This window comes from Anopheles aquasalis, chromosome 2, assembly GCF_943734665.1.
Source record: "Anopheles aquasalis chromosome 2, idAnoAquaMG_Q_19, whole genome shotgun sequence".
Taxonomy (NCBI): domain Eukaryota; kingdom Metazoa; phylum Arthropoda; class Insecta; order Diptera; family Culicidae; genus Anopheles; species Anopheles aquasalis.
The window spans coordinates 11,296,030-11,322,500 of record NC_064877.1 but is presented as its reverse complement, the minus strand read 5'-3'; the positions used below and the strand labels follow the sequence as shown (position 1 = coordinate 11,322,500).

Below are 26,471 nucleotides of genomic sequence, written 5' to 3'. Positions count from 1 at the left end.
CCAAGTGTAAGAACCTGAACGCCTGACCGGGAATTGATCCGTAAACCATACACGTAAACGCAGTTGCTGCGTGCAACAACAGACCGTCGCTCAAGTCAAACAAATCGATACGCAACGATGTAACCGTTGAGTCTATTAGGGAACTTTACTGGAAACTTTTGGCTGTGAGATCAAATGGATCAGTTATATCGATACGTGTTGCCACAGAGATGCCACACGATTAAAGCTTCTCCACGTGGCGCACGGTGTCGTGATGGAGTCTTTTAACATACTCGACGTCACACCACACTTTACCGCAACACTTCCGGGCCCAAGCGTAGGGTCGATCGATCGGAACAATCAATTTTTGCAATCAAACCCACGCTAGCTCGCTTTCTCCCACTATTTCCCACCAGAACGGGCACCGAAACTAGTCTGTATGGCCATTTGATGTACGGGTTTGTGGCGGACTACTCGCAAAAAGCTTCATTCACAGCTAGCCATGGTTTGCGGTCTGAGTATCCTCCTCAGCAAATGCCGGGACGAAGTGAATGTCGAAACTGCTGTGGCATGAAAGCGGCTGGTCCGCCAAAGTCAGTCACCAGGCCACCGGGGGTTTTTGGGGTGTGCTCGGTCGGCCTGCACGGTCGGGAGGTTTGGTCACTCGACTGGAAAACTGTTCAGTCCCAGCAATCAGGATCTCTCTCCTATGTCAGCATCAGAGTGTTGCCTTCGGTTGGCTTGGGAGGAAGGGGGGGGGGGGGGGGAGCGTGCCCACCAGCACACATTATTTTACACTTCGGTGCTGCCGATGCCGCGAACAGACAGATCGACCCCCGGACCGGACCGGACCGGACCGGACCAGACCAGGACTGGACCGGAACGAGCCGAACCCGGAGGGGGCGAGCGAGTTGTCTTCAATTATTCACAATCTGTAATGCCAATGAGTTGGGCAGCAGCAGCAGCAGCAGAAGCACCAATGGCCAACTGGTTTAAAACTGGTTGATTTCAAAGCCCAGCCTGCCAGCCAGGCCCAGGACCTTACACAGCCGGCATATCTGCCTGCATTAGACTCCGCCGTACACATTGGATTGATTCAAGGTCGTGCCCTGTAGGCACGGGTGTAGGGGAGGGGAAATCCGGTTGCTTGCCGGATTTCCCGGACGAGCAACGCAGCAGCAAGCTAGCAGGACGGAGAGGACGAAATCATTTGTCTATAAATAGTCTTCCGCTACATATTAACACTAAGTACACTGAAGGGCGAATGATTCTTCTAAATTCCTTACTTCCGGTTCCGTCCGGCGGCCAAAAGGACCGGGAGTGACTGTTGGTAACTGCCGGTGAATCAGAAGTTAGAGGACAGCTTCGTACCCTAGTGAGTGACTCGTCTGTCTGAGAAGGTGTACGTCCTAGCGTAACAAGATTTATTAGATTATTTACATGATTTCACGTCGTCCGGGGCGAAGGTAACTGGAATGTTCAGACATTCGCTGGAACGGGAAAGCGGGTAAACTGTGATACGAAGCGAGGTCCGAAAGTGTTAAAACCACCCGCTCAATCACGGCTATCACTGATGGGGACACGACTTCAAACGCGACCCTCCCTGGGAAAAGTGATGTGCTGACGATGGACAACGGCATCGAGTTGGTGTGAGAGAGAAGCAGAGAGTAATCGGCAGCAGTTTAGAAATATCAAATGATCAACCATCAGCCAAGGCATGATAAACGAGAAAAGAAGCCCTCAAATCAAGGGAAATTGACTTGCCACAGTCACAACCGAAGCGCCACGACCAAAATGGCATTGGCTGGCAGTCTGTGTTTTCAGTTCCCAACACGCTGTGTTCGCCACCTTTCCGGGGATAAAGGCGGGGAAAGATAGGCGAGGAGGACCGCAAACGATCGGCCGCAGCCCGGGGAACGTTGAACCACCATCATCTGGGGGGGAGTGGAGTGGTTAGCACCTAGCAGATCGAAACAAACTAATCAAAACTTTACACGGGCCCACTCCAGGGCCTATCTCCATCCAGCCAGCCCTCCAGCCAGCCAGCCAGCTAGCAAAAAGGGTCAATTGCTAACCAGGATTGGTCGATTGAAATCTCGACCTCCGACCGACCGTTGCCATTGTCCAATGTACCGATCCCGTTCGCCCTCCTAATGCTATGACGTTGGGTACGAAAATAGATTACACCTGGCAGCATCATCATCGGACGGTATGTTTGCTGGAGGCATGGAAGCATGTTGAATGTCTCTCTCTCTCTGTCTGTCGAACGAACGGCACATCTGACACAAAACTGGCCATTTTCAAGGGTAGCAACGAGGTGGCGGCGAATGGATAGGAAACACCTTTAGAGTGTATTCGGCGCCCTGGTCATGATGGAGCGCTAGTTGAGCGGAATCATGAGGTAATCGACTGGTACAGTATTAACAACTCCTTCGTCGAATTGATTCCGTTAGTGGAGAAAATTTTAATATTCGCCTATTATCGATATCTATTTCTCCTCGGATGTTGTAGAGAGGTCTGGTCAACTGCAAGGATTTCTGCAACGTTCCTAACAGTTTAGTGGCTTACTGTTTAGAAGCTACAGCGGCCACTAACACTTTGGAACACAGTACACACGTCAATACATCCCTGGCAGGCTCGAATGTACGAACCTTGGAAAGGGAAGCACAGGTTTCCCAACACACCAGCGATAGAGCAAGGCTAGCACAACGGCAATACCCACGTACACCAGAAACCACTGCATAAGCACCAAGAACCAACACTCGCTGGGGTTCCAGTAAGCAGTAGCTTCTTCACAGTTCACTACCTTTCTTGAGTTTGAAGCTCAAGCACTTGCGACGACGCGCGTGCGATTGTGATCCTCGATATCACTTCAATATGAACCGCTACACACTTCTCCACAGACACAGCCAGACGCCTGGTCTTCCTGGTGGACGGTGGCGGAAGTTTGAACTTTCGGCAAGTTTTTTGCTCGCGAGCCAGGAACCGTCTGCGGCCGCACTGACCGACGACCGGTGGTTTTGTGTGGCGGCGCGCGCCAAGGACCACCAATAGAACCACCGATCCAGCAACCGATCAGGTAGGTGTGGAGGCCGAGGCCTAACGAGGAGTTCGAGGGGCTTCTCGTGCTGGCGGTGGCGCGGAATGCCACGACGAAGCCCAAAGCTGCATGATGTGTAGAGACACATCATGGTGGGTGGTGTGTGGTGTGAGGCAAGGCTCTCAGCATAAGTGGTCGCGCGACTAGCTAAGAACCGAATAATGGCTCCACCGGGAAATGGGGGGATGATGGCTCCAATCGGGGCACGCTGGGTGCTGGGTTCAGGAACAATATGCAGAATGTTGTGGCCGCAAAAAAAAACCGTGCCACATAATCCCGTTGGCCGGGCACACGTTCTTGGATTCCTGGATGCACGGTGAGGGTGTGTGTTTGGATTAGGGAAGCCATGTGTCTGTAGTTGCAGTGGAAAGGTTTCAGTTTCCGATAGGGGCGCACCAGTGATGGTACCGAGTGTGTGACTAGCCTTCATGGGTTGAGAACGCTGGACAAATCGAACCTTCTGGCCTTCAATATGTTAATTTAGGAAGGTGTGATGTGGTGATACTGGTGGACTTTGGTTTGCATTTTACCGCAAAAGGGCGCACAATTGTTAGTTTCAATCAAACGTTTAATAATGGCGCACGTTTGTTAAACTGCGACAGTTTACTAAAGTCCCTTGGTTCTCGATTTTGCCACTACGAAGGAAGCTAGAAATGAGCACATTCAAGTCTATTTCTACAATTGTGTTTCGATACCGGACTGCCTCGGTTGTTGAATCGCTACGTTACTGCGTTGCTGAGAGTGCTGCTGCATTTGTTTTCACAAGAACTTTGAACCCTACGAATGCGTGCTCTATAAGTTATCATAAGGATTCAGATAAAGATTCATTTTTATTCAGATGAGAATATTTTTTTCTAATAAAACTATACAACCGCTTTGCAAAACAACTTTATTCCAAACTCGCATCACAAGTAAAGTACCAAGAAGGTATCGAACGAAACTACAATCTGTGAACGTCACACGCCCAAAATAGACCAACTACCACCACCCCCTTGGGGGCTCTAACATGAAGAAATCATACAGCGAGCGCTAGTGCATCTTTTAAACCCACTACCACGAAACCCTTCCCTTACTAGGACCGTTCGCTACGAGCTGCCTTCCCTGGACTAAGAGAAGAAACGAGTAACGTAGCAGGACCAACCAGGGTCCTTACACCATTTGGGGCACGTGTGTGCCAGCTGAAGGAAGCAAAGAAAAGGAAAAAAAAAGCGCCCGAAACGAAACAGCAACAACGGTAACATGAGCAGCGGACGGACCGTGGCGGAACCAAGTGAAACATGGCGTGCGTTCGGGGGAGACAATGTTACTTCTGAACGAAGACGTGTCCAAAGACGACGAGGACGACGAGGACGACGACGACAATGTCGGGGACACAATGTCTTCGTTCGTGCTGGAGTCAAATCCGTTTACACCGTACCCCTCCTCGTCGTCGTGGTTTTTCCTTCTACTTGGGCTTTAGTATCGATTTTTGGTCACCGGAAAGAGGGTGAGAGGTTGTCGTGCGACTGGGTTGAGAGTTGCATCGCGGTACCAACCATGGCCTACGGTTCGGGTACGGCTGATACAGACCAAACCACCCCCGGGGGGGCCAGGAAGGGGAACGTGCTTTGTGCTTAACTGGAACCGAAGATTGGCGCCCCAGTATTTGGGTTCACGTTTCACTGTCCCGAGTTTGAGCCTTTTTTGTTGGATGAATGATGGCATAATGCACGAGAACGTTCACGTTGCTTTCCTGGTTTCCGCTCATCAGCCTCAGGATCAAAAGGAAAAGGAAGGGAATGACGGGAGGTTATCCTTTTTAGTGGATTAATTTCCGATTTACTGTAAACCTCACCAACCACTCACTAATGCCCATTGCACCCTTATGTAACTTTGCAAAGGAAGGGAAGATGGGAAACGGTCAACTAGTGGACATTCCAAGCATTTTCATTTGCATTGATTTCCCCAGCGACCGGCCACCGACTGTGTCTGTGCTGTAAGCTGTTACGGAGGTGTATCCTTACCCCGTAAGGAATGTCTTACAACCGAACTGACACAGCCGGGAACTGCTAGAGCAAAGAGCATTGAATATGAAGAAGAAGAAGCGATTCGCGCGCCACTGATCATACGATCATTCGCGATTTTCCGCCGCTCGGCAGTTTCTCAAACGCAAACACAGCAGCAGCAGCAGCGGCATCACCACAACATCGGAGAACCGAAGCACCGGAGTGTGGAATGTTCGAAATGATTTATTTATGCTGGCAGGCACAGGCAAGCCCCATTTACTGCATCAACAACACGATCGCGCGATCAACACCTTCACCATTATGATCATTGAAATCATCATCGGCATCATCGGAATCATCGGTATGGGATTGCTAGCGCTGGCAACACCGGGCGCTGATAACACATCAAGTCGCGAGACCGTGCCACACAGTGAGAAATGGTCGATTTGGTTTGGAAGCCATAGCACATTAGCATCCACAGCATTCCTCATCGCACCTCCGCATTCAAATCACGTGTAGAAGCCAATAAACAGGCCATTCCAAATCGCGCGCCCCACGCAGCAAACGGGCGGGGTGGCGGCAGTAGCAGGCGGAAGCGAACACGCGGAACACGGCGGCGAAAATGAACTGCGAAAAGCGGAGAATCTCGACAAATTTAGTTTGCTCCGGGCTCTTCCTGTTTGGCTTTCGTTACGGGTGTTTTTTTTTTCTTCCTCTTTTTGTTTATTTGTCCCCGCCGGCAGTTCACTCCTTTCCATACCGCGAGTCAGGCTAAAGACCCTATATTCCTTGAGAAGCAGAGCGCGGAACACACAGCGTCTTGTCGTTCTCGTCTACTGGCACCCCTTTCTTTCTACTTCGACGACTGCCTTAACGTAAGGTACGGGTTTTCAATTCGTTCGCGCACGTTAATGATGTGTGGAGTAACAGTAAGCAACAGAAGCACTGCCAATGTGCCACCGATTGCCGTCGCGTCTGGCGCGCGAATTTAGAAACAAAGTTTTAGGCAGTCGACCTCGCTAGGAAAATGCTCGGATTTGGCCCCAAAAAAGTGATGGATTGATTTATTATCTTAATACCGAGCCGGGGCATGGCAGGGACAGTTGTCCTCAGAGGACTCACCAGTAAATCCTGGGCCTATCTCAACATAAACTCACTTATTCCTTCTTGTGCTGAGGTGTGGTGGTGGATCTGCATCCACAAATCTAATCCAAGAGCAATACTTGACTTCAACTTCATGAACCACATACGCTATTCCAGGCATGTCAGGTCAGGGCAATAGGCCAGATAGAGGATATGTAACCTGCTAGCAGATGCTCTTAACCTTACCTCTGACCTTCGATTCGAGCTCATGGCCCACCGGAGCATACCTGAAACGATTATGTATTACGAGTTCCTTCTCCGTAGCTCCGTAGCACAAAGGATGGTGATGGGAGGAGGACAAATAAATTTAATCAAGATACACATGCACATACTGGCGTACTCCATCCACAATATCAAGACATCATCCATTGTGGAGCATTCAACGAAGGAGTAGGGAGTGGAAGGGGCGAATGGAGGCGCATCCCTTTCTCCTGTAGCATTCCAAAGGTAGACCCATCATCGGAGAACACTTGGGAATAATTGACTTGGCTGTAAGTGACACTGAGGATGCGATTGCTACGACCTAATGGATGGGTGTGTTCCATCGGCCATTGGCAGTCAGTCAGACGCAATCAATCCAATTCCGTGGCGCAGTTGCAGTTGGCTGTAATCGAGCAGCAGCAGCAGCAGCAGCAAGTATGCACCAATGTCCGGGAATCATTACTTATCATCGCTTGACGTCATAGCCAGCCGGCGAACACGACTCGTCCTTGACAATCCAATGCAGAATCCAGGATCCAGGAATAGAGCAGCATCATAGAGCGGCCGCGTCCGAAGCATCATCCGACAACGATCGGAAATGGAAGCAAAAGGGGCCACGGTTGCGCGCGTCACGGAGCAGGCAACAGCAATAGGGTACCTGTCAACTCAACTGGCCCTTCTCCCTTTCATACCACAGACCTATCCTTTTGCCCATTCCCCTTTTTTCCGGTAGCAAACCCGTCTTACCGCAATCATACCGACGACGCCCGTCAAGCAATCATATTCGCCCCGGCTGCCAGAGCGAGTGCCTCGTGTGGCCTTGGCGAGCCGTGTTTGTGGGGATTTGATTGAATTTCTAAGAGTTTTGCCACACCACAGCCCGGTTCCAGCTCGTGTGCAGTTACGTGTGCAAGGGGGCGCACGGATTATGTGACGCATGGCACGAACGAACCACGGAACGATTATCACCGGTCGGTCCGGGGGGCGGGGGAGAGGAATTGATTTACAAGCCGCCTTTCGCAGCGCAGCCCGGTGTCACCGCAAAACCACAGCCCAATGTCGATTGTCACCGGTGGCACCATACAGCATCTGGATCCAGAGCGGAGCATTGCATACCGAGTGAAGTGCGTCAATAAGAAGGCAGAATGTCTTACGTACCACGCGCTGCAGCTCGTTTGAGCGCACCTTCGGATCGACTTACAGGAAAAAGAAGCTTCTTTCCGCGTGTGTAAGTCTGGATAGAACTGGAGTGTCGAAAGGTATCGACTTTGATTTAAAATCCTTCTTTAATTTGATCCTTCTTTAACTCCGAACTGGTCGTGATCGGGAAAATTTATTGCACAAAGTGGTTGCAGAAGGTTGCGCCATTCATCAAAGAACGCTAATAGTACGAAGACCGGGGAATCTGACCAGAAACTATACTCGAAGCGATCGTTAGACGAAATGGAGCGGCTGAGTATCAATCTGATACCGAAGATTCGATATCTATTGCAACAAGGATCTATTGCAACAATTTTATTGCAAAAACGGACACAGAAATAGTTGAAAAACATGTGCACAGACACGTTTTTGGCTACCATGTAGAAATTACCGTCTAACTTCCAAAATCCGGCTCGGAATGGCCTGATACTGATAAACTCTTTTTTCCACATGTAATTTACAGAACTCAATTATCTGTCATAGTTTATTTTTGATAACCATTCAAATTTTGTCTCTTTTTTTTCATGCATACGTTACCTGCATGCAATTCCTACCACGCACCACTAACGTGGCTGTGAGCCTTTGAAATCACCTCACCAGGCCACGAGGACACTGAGGAAATTTTTGATAAAGCACTCCATTACCAAGCGTCTTTGCCGTTATGTGCTCCCGGCCGCCGGAAAGCTTTGTTTGCCAAGGTTCTCTTCGATGATGCGATGATGAAGCTTCGTGAAAAATGCAAACCCATCCTTGACCCGGTTTTTTTCCAAGGCAGGACAGGGCAGGGCCAGCTCGTATTCTTCCCGGGTATGAAAGAGAAAATGAGCTTCCTGCAGTCCTGGAGGCCCATTGGAGAGGTGGAAAAAAATAAAGAAAAAAGAAGAACGGAGGAACAGGGACAGAAGAAATGGCGGGAAAACCTATCGAGCGATAGAAGCACCACAGAGCACGTTGTTGAAAGCGAACCTCAAGCGAACTTGAGGGGGTCATGATCTCGACGCTCATTCCGCACTCCCGCACGCAAGGAAGCGAGCACAAGAGGGCAAAGGGGGGAAGGGGGGTGAGAGGCCACAAAGTAAACACCGGAAGTGGGGAAATCGTTTTCCCGTCGCTTTCCTTTCACGCGCGCCCTAGAGTGGTGACGCGATGGGCCGAGGCCGAGCGATTGCGATTGGATCGTAGGCAAAAACTCGGCAGGAAAAAGGAAAAAGGACCGCGATCTCAATGCCTTAACCCGGTGGAGAGGCGCAGGAACCAGCAAAGTGTACCAGGCAAGCAGCCAAGGCCAGCAGCAGCGGCAGCTTGAGTAAATATCGCTGAGCCCCCGTTGTTGAACCGGAGCTCCAGGACCACCGTCCGGTGGTGCTGCCGCTGCCGATAGTGTTTTCTGGATTTATTAAAAAAGTTTCCTGCCCCGTACTTCGGTTACTCGGACACAGGCCGCGCTGCGTGCGCGCCTACACAGCATCTCGCTTGATCCTGGAGCTGCCCAAAAAAAAAAACTTGCCACTCAAACGGTTCTGCACCAGGACCAGATCGTTCGGTTGTTCGTTCGGAAGTTGCGAGTGTCCGGAAATCGGAAACCGATTGTTTGGCGCAGTGCACAAGAAGTTCGAGATCTTCTGAACCCTCCGGAGGACTGGGCGCCTTTTGAGGGCGTGAAGGGAAGGCGAAGAAAGTGTCGCCATAGTTTGGCGTTGATGAGAGGAGCAGGATATGGATGGATCCGGCAAGTCAGCTGGCAGTTTAATTAAACTGCGAACCTCGCGTCAAGTTCGCGTCCTCCCGTGCGCGTTGCGTGGATTGCTTAAAAATGAAATGTGTCTTTGGTGTGACTGGCACTGGCACATTCTTTTCCCTATTTTCTTTTGTCCCCGTCTTTACCGTTTGTCCGTTTAACACACTTATTGTGCGGCGCCAGTGGGTGTCGAAGGATCCTATTTTTAGGGCCCGACGGCGTCGTCAGTCACAGTCAGTTCTCCTCCTTTTCCTTATCATCATCGACATCATCATTATCGACATGGTGGTCGTGGTGGTGAAGGAATTCTTTCTCCTTTCGCCCCTCGAACCCAGCGATAATGATGGGTACGGCTGCTACCCAGTCCAGGAGTCCAGGACGCCGCCTCCTTCTCCAGGTGTACTGAACCATAATCGAAGGTTCGCACCCCCGGATGCCGGATGCCCGAGGATATCCGAAGGCGACATATTTGTGTAACGCGCGGTGTTTGTGGCCACGTTCACCACCGGTGCTCCTAGCTCACTTTATCATACAGATTAACGATCCAAGATACGGTAGCAGCTCGCGTTCTGCGCTCGATTCTTCGATTCCAAGGTATTGGGTTAGATCCGAAATCCTGTGTCCTGTCCTGAGGGCGAGAAAGCGACGGTGGTCCATTGTGGTTGGTGAGAAGTTCTGCTCTTCTCTACACTGCTGGTAGGCAGAGCGCGCATGAATACATGAATATGGTGATTTATGTGCTTCCGTTCCATACTCTTTTTTTCCAACCTTCTCCTCCATTCCTTTTGATCATTTTTGATTATGACTCCGGAGACATTACGCTCACGGCCAAAGCAGCAGCTGCTGCTCCGCTAGGCTGCGTGTTACGGGGAACAGGACTGAGTAGTTTTGAGTTGAGACGGGATAGAGGTCATGAATACTGCGCCGTTGCCGCCTCTGCCACCGCCGCCGGTAAGCAAATGGATAATGGCCGCTCATAAAAGACACGCGATGTGTGGCTGACTGGCTGGCCGGTCTTCCTTCCAAGATGGCCACCACACATGTAATAACGATACTCGTGTGTAATAATTTTCGAAATATCATTCCTCACTCTTTGTGGAGTGATTGAGGGACGGAGAGAGGGACAGGAAAAAGGGGTGTTTGCAGAAGACGACGGCCCGCTATAAAATGCACTCGTGCATCTCCAACAAATGAAGCAATAAAACGCGCTCAATTAGAAAATGGCGATGGCGGACGCGGGCAACAGTAACAAGCAAGGCACCGCACTAGCACTAACCAGCAGCAGCAGCAGCAGTAGCGGAAGCAGCCACAGCAACTAACCTGAATCCTGCTCCTGCTTCCGCATGGGTTTTTTTTCCTTTTTCTTCTTCTGGCTGTTCTTTTGTCCCGCCCGGACCCGGATTTACCGTATTGCGATACACTGCACCCGTATGGATGTTCCGCCGTTCTGGATTGAGCCAGGAAATGTTTTCATTATTTTACCTCCCCCCCCCGGCGCAGGTCCGTTTTGAGGCGAGAGTGTGGATGGCCTTGGCCACTGGCCAAACCCAGACCACCATCAGCTTCCAGTAAAGGGAGAGGGTTGCTCTCGGTGCAGTTGCGGTGCAGAGTCCGAAGTTTGCGGTGCATACGGCCGATTACCACCGCAGGCATCTGGTTTACGAATGAGTGAAAATCGACTCAATGCTCTCGAGCCTGGGGGGGGGGCGAAAGAAAATAAAAGACAAACGTCCTCCACGCCCCGCCCGCCCGCTCCGGGCAGCTGTAATCGAGACGTAAGGTATCTCCCCGGATCCGGCGGAATGTTTGCATTTGTTGTACAGCAAAACGATCAGTAAACACGGGGATTCCTCACCACGGAGCTGCACCCATTTGCAAATGGTGAAGCGAGGATGAAAGGTGTTATTTGGAGCATAATAATACTAATAATAATAGTCATAATAATAAAAAATATTCAGTGTGTCAGCGTGCACCGCGTTGAATCCTTTTCAAAAGGTGTTTTGCATGTGGGGCAAAAACACATTAAATTGTTGTCAAACCACGGGAAAGGATGAGGCAGTTGTGGTTCTTGTTGTAGAGCTGTTCAATGAGCATGATTGCCTGCTAAAATGATGGTCTCTAGGTGGTCCACCGGATGTCAGAGAGGTAAACCGGTAGTAGTAGATTGGTTCAAACAGTATTCTAAGTAGGCGTTAGTGAGCTATTTTCGAAATTAAACAGCCCATAAATGGAATTCTACTGACTGCTAAATCGTGCAAGTGAGAAAAACGCTGTTGAAAACACCGCCGTGTTTGCAATCATGAGCATAAGCATTCCAACTCACTTAAAATCAATTTAAAATTAACTACCGAAACTAGTGAGCTGCGTTCCTTTGTGCTGGAATAATCCAGAAAAAGCACAAAACAGTCACACAGCTAGCCATTGTGCTGCCATTGTCTAGAATCAAACGGGTTGCTAAGATCTAAGAACCTTCTGCGTTAAAGTTTCATATCATTTGCTGATCTTAGGAACGCTTACATTCACTCGCAATTTAGTTGGTTGGTAGTTTTGTTAGTTGCCAAATCGGAATTTTAAAATAAGAATAGAATAAAAAAAATGCTATTTTCAAATTTGTAGCGCGAAACTACCATAGCCCGCTTTATTATCTTATCAACAATCCGGAAGCAAAAGAGTTTCACTTGAAATACATTCCTTTTTGTGTCGAAAATCAGCGCTTTGCCGAACAAAATCACTATTCTTATCTACACTCCACCGTCTCTATTATAAGACTCAATTAACGCTGCGCTACTATCTCTTCTCACATAAAGCCTTAACCCTCCAACGTTGAAGTACCCTTCTGACCCAAAGGGGAACATACACCCTTTACGGATGTCCTCTCATTTCCTTCTGCCTTTTCCGAGTGGAGTTCGAGTGACTGTGAAGAGTTTAGAGGACGGTCGACAAACCCCGACTATACATCACTACTACCGCGGTTCGAAAGAAACTCCGGCAACCGGTTCCCTATAACGTACGGCCCCGCCGCCGTTTGTATATCATTTCGTTCTCACTCAAATTAATAAACTCTAGAGGTGTGTGCAGCGCACCATCAACTCGACACTATTCGCCATTTGCCCTGGGGGCGCCAGAAAGAGTTGGAGCTTGGACCTAGGCCCGTGCCGGAAAACACTTCCACGGAGCCCCTTTTTCCTGTGTGTGCCTGTGCCATTTAGAAGGTGGCAAATGCAGAAGCACCGACTAGGTTAGTCACACCCGACTGCGACGCTCCGGAGAACACCTACAGCACCAAGCAATGACACCGAAAGCGAGTGCACCGAGTCCTTCTTGAGCTCTTGATTCTCGGGGTTAGGGCTTCATCCGTGTCCGGCAAAAGTGTACAGCAAAAAAAAGAAGGAAAACCCCGGACTAGCTTAGGTCTAGGTGCAGGATAGCTGGCTGCATGCATGATGCCTCGGGAGAAGTTCCCGTGAACTCGTTAAATCCAACACCTCGAGCCTGCTCCAGCAAACTAAGCGAGCCGTGATACAATGCAACGGCGGGTGTGTGTTCTGTCTCCTTCTAAAAGGCTGAGGAGGCTGTGACCAGAGGAAAACGTGAAAGAGAGAGAGAGAGAGAGAGAGACCGTCGACGGTCCTGTATTCTGGGCGAAAGAAGGAAATGGGGCTGTGGTTGATGTCATTAGGATCAGCATGCCATGGCTGGGCAAGAAAAGCTTCAGCAGCGCCGCCCATGTCCTGCGGGGGGCTAAGGAGATGCAGGATCACTGCACTGACTACTCACGCTCTTCACGCTCCTCTTCTCAACCTTTTTTCTGCAACTGACGGGGGGGCTTGGGAGTGGGGGCGCGGTCCAGGGAAACTTTTCCACAGACCGGAAGCGGCCGACGCTTTCTCTCCCTAATTTCTTTCCCTTTCAGATGGTAAAACGAATTTGTCCTCATGGATGGCCTCTTGTACTGAACGGGAAGCCCGTGCAGCCTATTAAATTAAACCTACAATAAGTGTGGTCCATCGGAGCATCGGTTGAGACCAATTATGGGCAGATATAATGCTAGGATCGTGAAACAGGGAGGGCGTTACTGGAATATTGGATTGATTGGATTGGATTCAATTCCATAATCAGAAGCAGCTTTGCTTTCATCCGAAAATAACAGGATAAAAGAAACATGATAAAATATCCTTTTCTTTCAGTAAAAACATTGTTGAAAAATGTCCAAAACTGTTTTCTGTGGAAGGTATCGAACGTAGCCTACTAGAATAAACATTAATACAACCAACATCAAAGCAAGCTAGCACACATGGCCTCCTTTTTTAGTTGCTTTAAATGTACGTCAACGATTAACAGTGCTTCGTACTCTCTAGGTACCCAATAATTGAACCAAAGCACATCATTACAGGGTTCTTTGGGTCTAAAGGGCCTACTATGAGTAGTGATTGACAAGACAAGACGATCTCGGCTGGAAAGACCATCACATACACTCTACACTAATAAGTACTAACGTTTCTAACCACAAGGACACTTAGTTCCATTGCCAAAGGTGGAATGCCATGGACAACTCCAGGAAATTACTCAGCATGTTGGTAAGGCCAGTCGAACCATTCCTAGGCTAGGGGAGAAAAAACAGGAACAAAAAAAGAATCATGCATACCGATGTCTAAACCACAAATTACTGACCTTCTACTCTACTGCTGCTGCTCTCCTCAAGAGCACGTTGCGTGAGAACGGATACACTTGACCCGCATGAGCGCGATCGGAAGCATTCCAAAGCGCCCAAGTTCTCGTACAATAAGGTGTTACAGGGGCAAAAGGTGGGGCAAAAGAATCCAACAAAAAAAAAACGTCTCTTGATCGGTCACCAAATCACCGGAAGACGCCACAGCCTCGATGCTTTCGAGAGCGAAAATTAGCACCCTTTATTCGCTCGCTCTGGGTTGTTTTTCTTCTCGTGCAACACACACGCGGACTGTCTGAGGAAGCCGCACCCGCCGCAAATATGTATATTGACCGCTCACAATCTGTTAGCATCAATGAACGTGATTAGCACGAGCGCGCCCATCGCCCATCGTCGCCTGCCCCCCTTTTCCTATACCGATGGTTACCGCTATTGAGACGTTTTCTGCGACTGTTCCCGCTAGTAGGCCGCGTCACAGTAGTGCCGTGCGCAGGGGCATGCAAAGCGTCGTCACTTACTGTGACATAATTCAATTCCCCATTTAGCATATCCACTATCCCCCGCACGCTTGCCACGACACAAACGAGCTTAATTGGACCAAAAAAGAGCGACCGCAGCGCACTTGAACGGAGAGGGTGGTGTGGTGTGGTGGCGATCGCGTAACGCGATCGCAAACTGTTTACATTAATTGCCCTCGACCGAGGTCACGCGAGCCACGCCAATCTATCCGCCTATCAAACTGTACCACGAGGCGGCGGCGGCAATTGAAGTAAACAGATTGATTTGTAATGTTCATTTCGTGTGCTCCACACTCCATGTCTAGGGCCCATATATTTTAACACCTTTTTGCAGGAGGCAACCGCCGCCAGGATGGATGAGTTTATCATTAACCGGTGACCTCTAAGCAGCACTAATTATGCGCCTTGCGTTCGTGTCGCTTTGATTGGCTTCGATATTCGACCATCGAGAGAGCCATTAGACCGGATCGTTTTTTGTTTTTGTTTTAATGAACTGAACCGAATCGAAGCAAGCGTCGATCAGTAGATCGGTTTAGGTAAGTTGAGGCTGCGAAGCCTTCCAATAGCTGCTTTTAGCAAGAGCGTTGCGAGATACGCACCAGAAGATCGCCTGCAAACAAGCTGCTGCTGCTGCTGCTGCTGCCGCAAGTCCGTACGTCCGAACGTCTTATCATTTGCGATTGCAGCAGCTGGCTGACTCTCTACCGCCCTCTCCCTGGTTTCTCGCGCGCGCGCTCTCTCCCTCTCTCATCCAACTCCTTCTCTGCCTTCTTGCGAGCAACGACGACGATGGAGTAATTGGATCGAATTACTTAATTTGACAGCGACGTCCATAAACGATGGGGACGTCGTCGATGGCTGACGTGAAGAGGTTTGCTGTTGATGGTGATTTCGCGTCTTCCAAACCCACTACAGGGGCCTGGTACTGGTGCGTAACCGAGATAAGGCGCAAGGCGACGGTCAAATCTGTCGACGCATGTCGTCAACGACGACGCGAGACGCGAGATGGCGATTTTATTGGGCGTAAGTGACAATCTTATGTGTCGTATCTGCGCCCGAAACGTATGGTTTCAAAGACTGTGGCACTACTTATACTACACTACTGCCCTGATAAAACCGAAACCTTAAGCAGAGAGCCGTGCATGAAGTCACCACCGAGGCAGGCGACCAAACCGAGTAAACAGATGAATCATCATGGCACACTGTAGCATACCCAAGCATGCTACGATAGAGGGGCATTTTTTTTTTTTAATAAAAAAAGGTACGATGGAAAAAAATACACGGAACAGGGAGGAAAACTTCAAACGGTCGCCTCCTACTTCCGTCTTCTTAGAGCCAGATAAAAATAAATACTGGAGGGAAGGGGCGGTTTCGCGGCTTCCGAGTGGGAGCCATCGTCTGCACAATGAAACCCCACTGTGTGTGCGTGTGGAGCGCGTTATCATCCGCGTTCGGAGCAAACACCTGCGCGCATCTTATGGAGGGCGCGCGGTGATCGTTGCGCGGTGACGACGGCTGGAGCGGCTACTACGATCGGTAGCAGCAGCAGCAGCACAGGGTGACAGTTGTTAGAGGGTTGGATAGGAATGGGGGGGGGGGGTTCGGTGTTGTGTTAAGTAAACATCCCAAGAGTTCCTCGTGCTCGTGCCTCTCCCTCCTCTCTAGTGCGCCTCATCCGGGAGGAAAGGCCGGGCCGCCTTTTTTTGTTTGTTTTATACCGACGACGGCTGCCACCGGGAGCCGGAAGAGCGGTAGGGGTGAACCGATTTGCAGGAACAGCAAAACCGGGTGTTCCATACAGTGCCGGTGGCGTTCATACCGTTCAGCATCTCCACCATCCGGTGAATCTTATCTGGTTAAAGAATTCCGCCGGTTCCACGCAAATGGCAAACCAAACTGTACCAATAACGCACTAATGTACTCCGTGTCGCACGCGGTTCCCAGTAGCTGCATTCCTAGTTTTTCGCACCGGCAACGATAAAGATGTCTTCGGTGCAAGACCGCAGGGTCAAGACGTTGGAAAGGACACCGTTGCTCATTCCAGTAGAACTTGGACTTGTCTCATCGCAGTAGGCACAAGGATAGTGCTGACAGCTGACAGCTGCTCTCGACTGCTACGATGCGCCCCATCGAGAACAGACGGTCCAAATAATTCATCGATTTCTACGAAACACCCCCTCGGGGCGGTACGAAATGCGTAAATTCGAGGGATGAAAAATGGTTTTAACGTAAACTCACCAGCCAGAAACCGCGCCAGAACCCCACCGGGTTAGGGTTAGCGTTAACGAACTGTTGCGTGAAATGCACGGTGCGCCGCGACGGTGCTGGACCAAGCCGGAACACACAGATACCCGCACCGACACATCACATTTTGCGGAAAACGCGTGAGAAGCGGCGTTGCGCGGGCGGGGGGTGTTGAGGAGAATTAATGAATGGGCCAAGGCCACCCCCCCCTTTTCAGGCCCACGATAAAATTTCCCCCAACCCGCCACTCACTCACTCTGGCGCTGGCAGGCTGGCGAAAAGGACACACTTCGCGAGCTTCCTCTTCTTCTGCTGCTGCTGCTGATGATGATGATTCTTTTTCTTGTTTCAGAACACGAACAATACAACGACTTTCACTCCCGGACACTTTTCCTCCCACGGTACGCGGTAGTGCGGATTCAACAATCTTTCTTCCTCCACCCACCAACGAACAACAACAACAACAACAGCGACGAAACGGAACAATCACACACGACACGCACAGTGGTCACGTCCACTAGAGCACGGTAAGAACTCTCGCACTTACTACTTACGCACCGCCTACTACTTACTGCTGGTGTATTTGTGCACGCGCGTTTGTTTGGTATTATTTTTGTTCGATCACTCTCTCATCGACGTCGGTGGAAAACCTACGGAAAAGGCGGCTCAGCAACACACTTTTCACTTCGATGATCGATCATCAAGAATGCGCGCGATCACCCGACTCGCGAGACATTGCACACGAAGACACGGCCATACACAAACACCAGAACCGTCGTGGGATCACAGTAGCTGGATGTAACACTACTGCTGCTGCTGCTCTGCTGTTCTTGCTATCGCTGCCGATGTTGCTGTTCTTTGCCGAGCAGCGCAGGTTGCTCTGTGCTGGTTTTCGAACGGCGGCGGTCATCTATCGAGCTGACAGCCGCGATTTCCCAGCCCCCCCCGCGGCCCGCCACCACACAGCCGAAGGCGGTTGTGTTCCGGTACCGTCACCTTCTTCCACCCCGTCAGTCCGTTGTCGTCGTTGTCGTTGTGTTTAGCAAATTTTCCTCTCAAAACTGATGATGATGGTCGGCGGGGTTCGTCGTGGTCGTCGTCTCCTCATGCAGTGCAGCCCTTGCGCGGGAGAGGCTGAGAAACGTTGTGAGTGAGAAAATGAATGTTTCTGAGAAAATCGGTGAGAAAATGCCTCTCGAACTCTATTGCTCTCTCTCTCTCTGTATCTGTATCTCTCTTCTTTAGCGACAAACGCGCCGCGCGAATCGAGGAAATCCCCGGAGCGCGCTTGCAGAAAGGGTCCGCCCGGAAGGGTTCGAAGACGGGGATGGAAATCGGACGCGCGATTCACACCAAACTTAACACGATCCCTCCACCGACCGGGAACGCACGCACGCACACCAATTTCGCACGAACGAACGACGACAGACCGTGCATCCCGTTGCCACCGCCCCTGGACACAAAATCCGGTAGTTTTCCAATCCGATCCGACTGCAAATCCGACAATGACGGACGCGAAAGTATCTTTCTCCAGGCAACGTTAGAACACAGTTGGCCACAAGGAAGACTTCAGGCTCAACATCGCTTGCTTTGGTGCTGCTGCAGCTCCGCCGTCGTAGTCGGCCGTTATCGTGTTTCACGGGGTTCCGCGCACGCCCTTTTCGCTCGTGCGTCTCGTCTTGGCCACCGTTGCCACCGTCACCGTAGCCTTGGTCGGTCGGTCGTAGGTGGCTGGCTGGTTGGGTGTTTTCAAGCGTTGAGGTGCCCTCAACAGCACACAGCGAACGCGACGAAAAAATCGCGAAAAAAAACCACGAAAATGAAACGAAACGAAACCAGAACACACGCGCACGCACGCACGCACGCACACACGCCGGAACACTATCACCGCACTCGAGCCATCCCACACACGGTGGCCTTACACACAGGAACACCACCCTACTACTCCTGCACTGGACTGGTGCACTAACAACGGGCGGCTTCGAAACAGAACCGGAAAAAAAGGATCGAACAGGATTCACAATCGAATCGCCGAACCGAGAATTCAAATCCGACCCGCACACCGAGCAGCTCCCTAGCAGCGCTGGGTAGCGGCAGCAGCACAGCAGCGATAGTAGTGGCTGGGAGCAGTGCCGCCTTCACGAGCTACGCTAAGGTCCACCATCGCCAAGCGTTTATCTGTTCCTGCGCTGCTGGGTGGTGCGTTTTGCTGTGGGGATCACGCACACGGTCTTTTTTTGGGGGGGCGAGCAAGAATTTTCGGTCTCGGCTCTCTCGCTTTTTCGTCGTGAGCGAGTGCGAGCACAAGTTGTTCCACGCGCTCTCACGATTTCGCGTTCAAATGATAACGATGAACTCCCCCGCGCCTCCACCAGCGGTCTGGGAGGGCGATTGTGGAGTCAATGGGACCGCATGACCGGGCCGTCTCGTTGTCCTTCTGATAAGAGGTTAGATTTCTCCGAAAAAAAGCGCGGCACCCAACAGCGGATACCCCATGGAACCCTAACACCGGGAGGGCCGCGTATCAAGGTTAATTGCCATGACCACACAAAAAAAAAGAAGCATGCAAGCTCGAGTCCTACTTCGATTAGAGCAAAAATAATGATCTTCGGACAGAAGCCAACGATCAATGTACCGTGCGCGGTTGAACGAACAATTCGCGAGCTCGGCCAGGGCCTGTTTAAGGTCAAAGTGAACGTGCGCGAAACGGAACGCACGATGGAACGGAACCACCGCGGCTGATGCTGCTGCTGCTGTTACTGCGGTCGACCCCAAAAACACACTCCTCCGTCGACGCTTTATCGGAAATTGTAAAATTTATGAGTTGCCTCTCGAGAAGCCTGGGACGGAGAGGTTACGAAACGCACGACAAGGCACAGGAGGCAACAGGAACCTGAGGTACCGCTAACGGGCGGGTTGCGGATTCGGTCGTTGTGTGTTTTTTGGAAGAAAATAGAACTCGTTCGTTCGTTTGCTAGCGCTTGCTGCGATGGTTGGACGGGTTAACGGACGACGGACGGATTCACGTATCGTGAGAAGGTTAAGCGAGGAAAGAGAGAGAGAGAGAGAGAGAGAGCTGTAGGGGGAAAGGAGACACTCCACACCGTTGCATCGCGCGCGCACCTACAATTTTGCCTGCTTGCAAGGCCGTTCCGGTACAACAAACTGCCCGTGCTTTCAGCGAAAGCGCGCGCCGTCCCCCGTGTACGGCGTAGACGCACGCACGCACTGTTGTAAAGACTCCGGCACACTGAATGCGTCAGCGTTACAAAGGGCGTGTGGAGTAACTGTCAGCGAAGGTGGAGGCGCAATGTTTAAATTGTGGTGTAAATATGTCGGCTCGTTCATGAAACCAACATTTGTGGACTTTTTAGGCTGAAAAGAACACTCCTGTTATCAGTCGTATGCCGTGGTCTTTATCACTCCTGCAAAATTTGTAATAAATATGACATGCTGTACCGCTAATGCTGTACCGGCATGTCCATCTTCTTCGTTACTTGCGAATCACTAGTTTGGAGCCTAGAACTAGAAGGTGTCGATGGTTTAACATGCTGGTAAATTTAATTTTAATTTATTCTAGAGAACCAATAGCATTCACATTGAAATATGCTCACCTTCAGTCTTTTATTCTTGAAACAAATTCTCTACCTTTTCGTGCACAAATAAGCTATCACCAAAAATAAAAACAACATCTCTACCTTCATATACTGCTCTACCCATCGAACCATCCTTTGTCTGCAAATTCTCACAAATTAATTCGTTTTCTGCGCTGCCTTGTACGCTTGGCAATATTCTCTTCCGGCGGTACACCGGTACTCTCTTTTACCGAGTCATCCAGTACGATCACCTCCACCGGAGCCATGGCAACCGCTGTGGTGGCCAGCCGTGCTGCAGGAGCTGGCACTCTAGCTACACCGGCGCGGCGTCTGCTGGTGGTTCTCTGTTCAGTTGCCGGGATCGTACTGGGCGGCGCATTGCTGGAGTTGGAGGTAGATGATGTTTTCGTTTTCTTCAAATTCGAGCGCTCGCGCTGTGGACTGGATGTATCGAATTGAAGCCGAACTTTGCTCATTCCCATTGCCGGTTTTCGCTTGACGGCTGAGGACGATGATGTCGAGGAGCCTTGAGGATCTGCGCGTCTCCTGGCCGACGTGAGGGGTGTACCACCTTGGGACTCATTTCTTCGGGCGGAGTACGATTTCAGGGCCAGTGCTGAGTTAGAGACGGACGGTGTCGACCGGGAATCGACGAAGCTTGCCTCTACCACATCGTGGGCGCTCTCCTCCGAATCATCCAGCAAAACAATGACGCTCGAACTATCGTGATCTTCTCGTTTCGATCCGGCAGCTTCCACGGTCCTCTTCCTTCCCAGAACAAGCACATCTCGAAACGAGCTATTCAGTGAAGGGCTGCCAACGGTGGAGTTGATGGGTGACGCTGCTTTTGTCTTCACTGGAGTTCCTGGAGCGCTGGCACCTTCTTCAAGTGACGGGTAATCGCCCGGATGGCGGTTTGATTTGGTTCCCGAGTTAGGTAATTTCGTATTGGCCACAGTACATGACATGGGGACCGCAGATTTAGCCAAACCACTGACCATTTCCACGTCCTCTTCTTTCGTGCTTTTTGCTGAGGTTGTGGTTGTTGTTGCTGCTCCAGAGGACAATGTGGTTGGCTGATCAACGGGGGAAACGGTGCTGCTCTTCACCCGGGTTCTCTTCTCTCGTCGATTGGCTCGCCGTTCCGTTGCTGGCGCTTGTGGCGGTGAATCGACAAATATGTTGACCGTCTTTGGTTTTCGAGCGGAAGCCGTAGTTACTGGAGCGACGATCCGATCTTCCATTACACCATGTCTCTGCTGATGCCGACGGGAAGCAGCCTGCCGAAGCAGCTCATTCACACGATCCACCGTCTTCGGTAGGCCACGGGATGCCACCGAATGCAGCTTGCTAACGGGTGTGCGCAACTGCAGCTTATCAAACTCCGCGCCCAAGTTACGTACATCTGCGGAAGAACTGGATGCTTTGCGTGGGGCCATAAAATCGCCGTAGCTCATCTTCGGCTCAGCGGAAGATCGTTTTCTGGTCGCTTTCTCAGTTCGCCAGCCGTCGAGCATCGATTGTGCTAGATGTTGATTGAACCGAAGATCCTGTAGCAGCGCCTCGTCAACCGGCAAGCATGGTATGCCGGTCCACAGGGAAACGGCTCGTTCGTAAACCGGTACCGCGGCTGCCCAGTTGCCTTGTCGCTCTTCAAACAGTGCCCGATGGAGCATCGTACGCATGATGTCATTCGCCAGTTCCGTGCGATATCCGGCCGCACACCACGATTCCTTGGGAGAGCTGGGTACGATAGTCACATCTTGCGCCAGTGCCTGTTGTACCAACGGTTCCATCACCTTTAGCCAGTGATCGGTGATGGTTTGGTAGTAGTGGCCGATCTGTGTTACCGGTTGCTGCCCATTTAGCACCGCGCATCGAGTAACGAGTGCCGCCGTACGGAAGGCCATCCATTTGTGCAACGTTGACTTACAGTACGGACAGCCACATGTAGCCTGATGGTCAAACATAAGATACTTTTCAATCGACAATTCGCCACTTTGCTGTTGTCCTGCCGAAGGTTCGTCAACATCTTCCAGAGAGACACCGACAAACGGTTGTCTACGACTTCCGACAAGAGGTAGCTAAAGGGGGATGAAATGGAAAAAATGTTCTCATTAATTGCTACTACATTGTCTTCGCTATCTCCTGACACTTACCATGCTGCTTTCAGTTTCATGTGTTTTCGCGATCTTTCGCACTCCATCGACTTCGTTTTCAGCGGCTCCAAATACAGATACAACCGATGGTTGATCACATTTACCACTAGGCTCTGCTCCCAAACCAGTTGCCACCTGCCATGGGATCGATTTGATCCGATACCCATCCACCGATCCGATCGTGTGAAGCATTAGAAAACGATTCAGTAACCGTAGCGCCACCTGTAATGTGCAGTAAACAAATTAACACCATCCCTAGCAACCGACAACCACCCCTAGCAACCGTAACGTACCTCACAGCGGTCTAGCTTTTGCATATCGGCATTAATATTGCCGTAGAGCAGTAGAAGCTGGTGCACCCGCAAACCGGCACCACGTTTGATGGCAAACTTGAGCACCTGCTCGATGAATGCCTCGATGTAGGATCCAATGTCGTACCGGAGCAGCAGATACTGTAGGACGGCCACCGATGTCTCAACGGCAGCGAGCGAAAGTATGAGCAACTGCTCCCGGCACACCTTCTGCAGATCGTTGAAATGGGCAAGCATCAGCTTCACAAATGCCACCGGTGGTGCGGACGGGGGAAACGGTAGGCCCGATTCCGTCGCTAACCGAAACAGTATCTGTGCCGTTCGACCCTTTACCAGCTGGTGATTACCATCGGATAGCTCCCCATGAGTGACCCACTTGTCCGCCAGTGCAAGTGCACTCCGGATCAGTTCCAGTGCATCCTCATGTCCGGCGCTGCTACTGTTTGAGCCCGTATAGACGGCCAACGATAGGTATAGGTTAAGGAATGGAAAGCGACGCGATTCCGGTACAACCGTGGCCAGCGAGTCGTGGCAACAGCGTTTTAGTAACTCCGTCGCACGTTGTGCCAAGGCTGGTAGCGTCAAGAGGTCTCCACCAGCGTGCGGTGGCCACTGGTCGCCAGAGTCGCCGAGAAACGCCGGTAAACACTCCACTGTCACGTGGTGCTGCTCGAGCAGGAACCCTAGTGCGGCGCATTGATCGTACGGTCGTTCAGCTCGGCGCTGGCTAATCAGTAGCAAACCCAGCAGCTGCAGTTCGACTGCCCGATGGGGATAGTAGTTCACCTGACAGTATCGAGCCACACCGTCCAGTAAGGACGTGACGTACATGAGGGAAGGAAGCAACGCAAGGATCGGTGGCCGGAACCCTTCGTCACACATTAGCCGCACCATCCGGACGTAGTGGTCCCGGATCGTATCCACTTGTTCCAGTATCTTCGCCTCACAATCCATCTGGTTCCCGAGCAGTAACCGTTCGTCCAGCTGTCCGTTACGCAGATGTTCTCGCTCCAGCGGTATGTCGCGCAGCCGGTTCTTAGAGGTGTTGGTAAGGTCCCAAAACCGGTGATAGCCTATGACGGCAAGCGATGCCGCCTGCTTGATCCGTTCCGAAACCGTGCTAGGGGTGTAGCTTTGCAAACCAGCCCATAGCTCGCTGATTTGGCACGCTGGTAGCTTCTCCCATTCCTGTTCCCCGAGCGAGTAGAGCGCCATACCGAAGGTGAGGCAATGCTGACGCACATTGCCCAGCTGGCTCAGCTGCTGAAAGTAGTTGCTCAGCGTGTGCGTTGTTTTGTACTTGGCCACTAACGCCATTTCCTGTGCGATGATTGTTAGCTTTTCATCGGACGTGGGTACACTGGTAAAGGTGAATCCGAACCGATCGTACCACTCCTGCGTATACATTTGGACTACGGTGAGCGATCGTACCGGATCATCGGTTAAGGCTTTTGATTGATAGAAGACGATCGATCGCAGCACGCCGTTAATCGCTTCGACGCCGGCGTTATCCCGCTCGCCCTGGGTGGCCATTTCCGACCTTTTATCTCGTATGGTGAGCAGCAACTTTAGCAGCTGGATGCTTAGGTTAGACGAGACCCAAGCCGAATTAGTGGGCATACAGTTCTCTAGCAATCGAAGCAGTGTCATCTCGGAGAGAAAATCAAACCGTTCACCGTAGTTCAGCTCGATCAGACATTTCGTTAGTGTGATCAATTCCTTTCTCTCGCTTTCGTAGCCATCATCGTTGGTTTCTGTTCCGACCGGCCGTAAATTTTGTATTGCGTGCTTCACAAACATCGTCACTTGGCGTGCGGTCGAGTGTAGCAGTGACTGCTTGCGCTCACAGTCCAGTTCCTTCAGGAGTGTTACTTTTTGGTGAAACACTTTGCACACCCGAGCAATGGTGTAGCTGGTAGCGATGGTCTGCTGTACCGGTGCCCGTGCACGATCCGAGACCGTTCCCTTCATCTGATTGTTGCTGATAATGATCAACATAGTTAGCAGCCGATCGGCCAGATGACGCCGGGTTTGAGAGCAGTTACGGCACAGCGATTGTTGCTCCTGCCGGGAAGGGCAGTGTCGTACGAAGGGCAACAACTTTTCGACTAGTTCGATCATAGCCCCGGCTAGCTTCGGATCGGCCACCAGCTCAGCTGCCATGTTGCTCAGATGCGAAAAGCTGTTTGTTACAGTGAGAATGATCGCCTTGATCACGACCGACTCGGAGGGAGCGATAGTATACAAGGTGCCAGCATTGGCAGTAAGCCTCTCGTACTGTTGCACCGTTGGGCGCCTGCTGCGTGCCAGCTCCACCGATTGCTGCACCATTTGGCAAATGCTGGCGTACGGTTCCTCCTTTAATGCCCGGAAAAGATTGAAAAAGTCGCCATACTTCAGATACTCTGGGGCGCTTTCACGGAAAGCTAGTATCGTCTCAACGAACTTCAACCCATCCTCGAACAGGGCCACCAGCTCCGGTTTATCGAGCCGAACCACTGTGCTCATCGTCTCCATCACGGTACGAAACAACAGGTCCGCTTTGGTGCGATCGTAGGCGAAGAGGCGCTGCAGAATGACCATACTGGTACCGAACACTTCACGGAAGGAGTCCAAGACGGCCGTCCGCACCATCGCCGTTGGAGTGCCGGCTGCCTGGATTAGAAGTTTGCGCTGCAGCTCAATCACAGCATCGCAGGCGGCGGCACCGTACGGTGCACCATCGGTTAGCTCTTTCAGAGCGGACAGAGTCTTAAGTGCAAGGTGCTTGGCTCGTTGGAATAGTGTCACCTCCTTGTCCGTTATCTCGAACCGTGCCATCGCCGTTATGAGGAGTATTTGCGCGCCATGCTTGCCGTTCAGCTTGATAATCCCGTTGTACAGCGTCGTAACACAGTAAACACGAACATGGGCTGGCGCTGCTTGGGAAGTGGTTTCGAGAAAACTCTCGGTCAGCTTAAAGGCAGCCTTCCAGGCGCTCGATTCCACGGCGTTCGCTGGCTGTTGGCGGATCAACCAATCGATCAGATCTTTGGAGAGATGCGCGATGCAGATGTATTCATTCGCGTGGCCCTTGAAATTATCCGCGAGTCGTTGCATTTGCGCGAGTGTCTTCTGGAATGAGGCCCAGTCAGGTTGCTCGAGACCGGCACGCAATCTGCTAATCTGTTCCTCAAACTTTGAGAGTTCCATCTTGTTTCACTGCGTCCACGGCTTGAAGTGAAAGAAAAGGCTAACGATGCATGGAAATCTTTGCGGGTTTGATTATTTTACATACCTTGAAGTGGAAAGAGTGTTTGGTTTCTTCATTCAAGTGACCATTTAACGCGAAAGGACGATAATACAGCTAATATTTGGTGGAAAATGTACCGACGCGCACCGGGATGATCGTTGCAGGCGGTTACGCGCTTCTTGCGGGCAGCTGGATAAATGAAGCGTTCGTTTAGCCGGTGACGGATTCAAAACTTCCGAAAAATGCTAATTTACAGTGGTATGAATAAAGTTAAAGCTGCTGCGTAACTACACACGCGCATATTGTTATTATGTTTTAATATTTATGCTGGTTGTTTGAGAAATCAACAGTTTTTTAAGATTTTCTTTTGTATTTGCGCTGCCATTGACATCAAAT

The 26,471-nt window shown here is 51.0% G+C and overlaps 2 protein-coding genes across 7 annotated transcripts in view; both read right to left on the bottom strand.

Moving 5' to 3' along the window:
- Nucleotides 1-19,917, bottom strand: part of LOC126571490 (1-phosphatidylinositol 4,5-bisphosphate phosphodiesterase) — a 35,452-nt gene extending 15,535 nt beyond the window's left edge. For 4 of the 6 annotated variants that reach the window (XM_050230032.1, XM_050230031.1, XM_050230028.1 and 1 more), the window contains exon 1: nt 2,786-2,983. The gene's annotated coding sequence lies outside the window, so the exon portion shown is untranslated. Of the gene's footprint in view, nt 1-2,630; nt 2,984-16,771; nt 18,757-19,900 lie in introns of those variants that run through there. The other 2 variants (XM_050230030.1, XM_050230029.1) reach the window with 2 other exon arrangements.
- A 475-nt stretch (nt 19,918-20,392) lies between these two features.
- Nucleotides 20,393-26,193, bottom strand: LOC126581404 (uncharacterized). Its single transcript, XM_050245022.1, has 4 exons — nt 26,121-26,193; nt 22,826-26,056; nt 22,533-22,754; nt 20,393-22,457 (listed from the first exon to the last, which is right to left on the bottom strand). Exons 2-4 carry the CDS (start codon nt 26,033-26,035, stop codon nt 20,523-20,525), a joined length of 5,367 nt encoding a protein of 1,788 aa, XP_050100979.1. The 5' UTR covers nt 26,036-26,056; nt 26,121-26,193; the 3' UTR covers nt 20,393-20,522.
- Between the last annotated feature and the right edge of the window lie 278 nt (nt 26,194-26,471).

Bases quoted from the DNA above. Each gene is read 5' to 3' on its own strand.
- LOC126581404 (XM_050245022.1), bottom strand. From the start codon at position 26,035: ATGGAACTCTCAAAGTTTGAGGAACAGATTAGCAGATTGCGTGCCGGT. The intron at 22,755-22,825 runs GTACGTTACGGT...TGCACATTACAG, and splicing joins AAAAGCTAGACCGCTGTGAG to GTGGCGCTACGGTTACTGAA. The intron at 22,458-22,532 runs GTAAGTGTCAGG...ATCCCCCTTTAG, and splicing joins ATGAAACTGAAAGCAGCATG to CTACCTCTTGTCGGAAGTCG.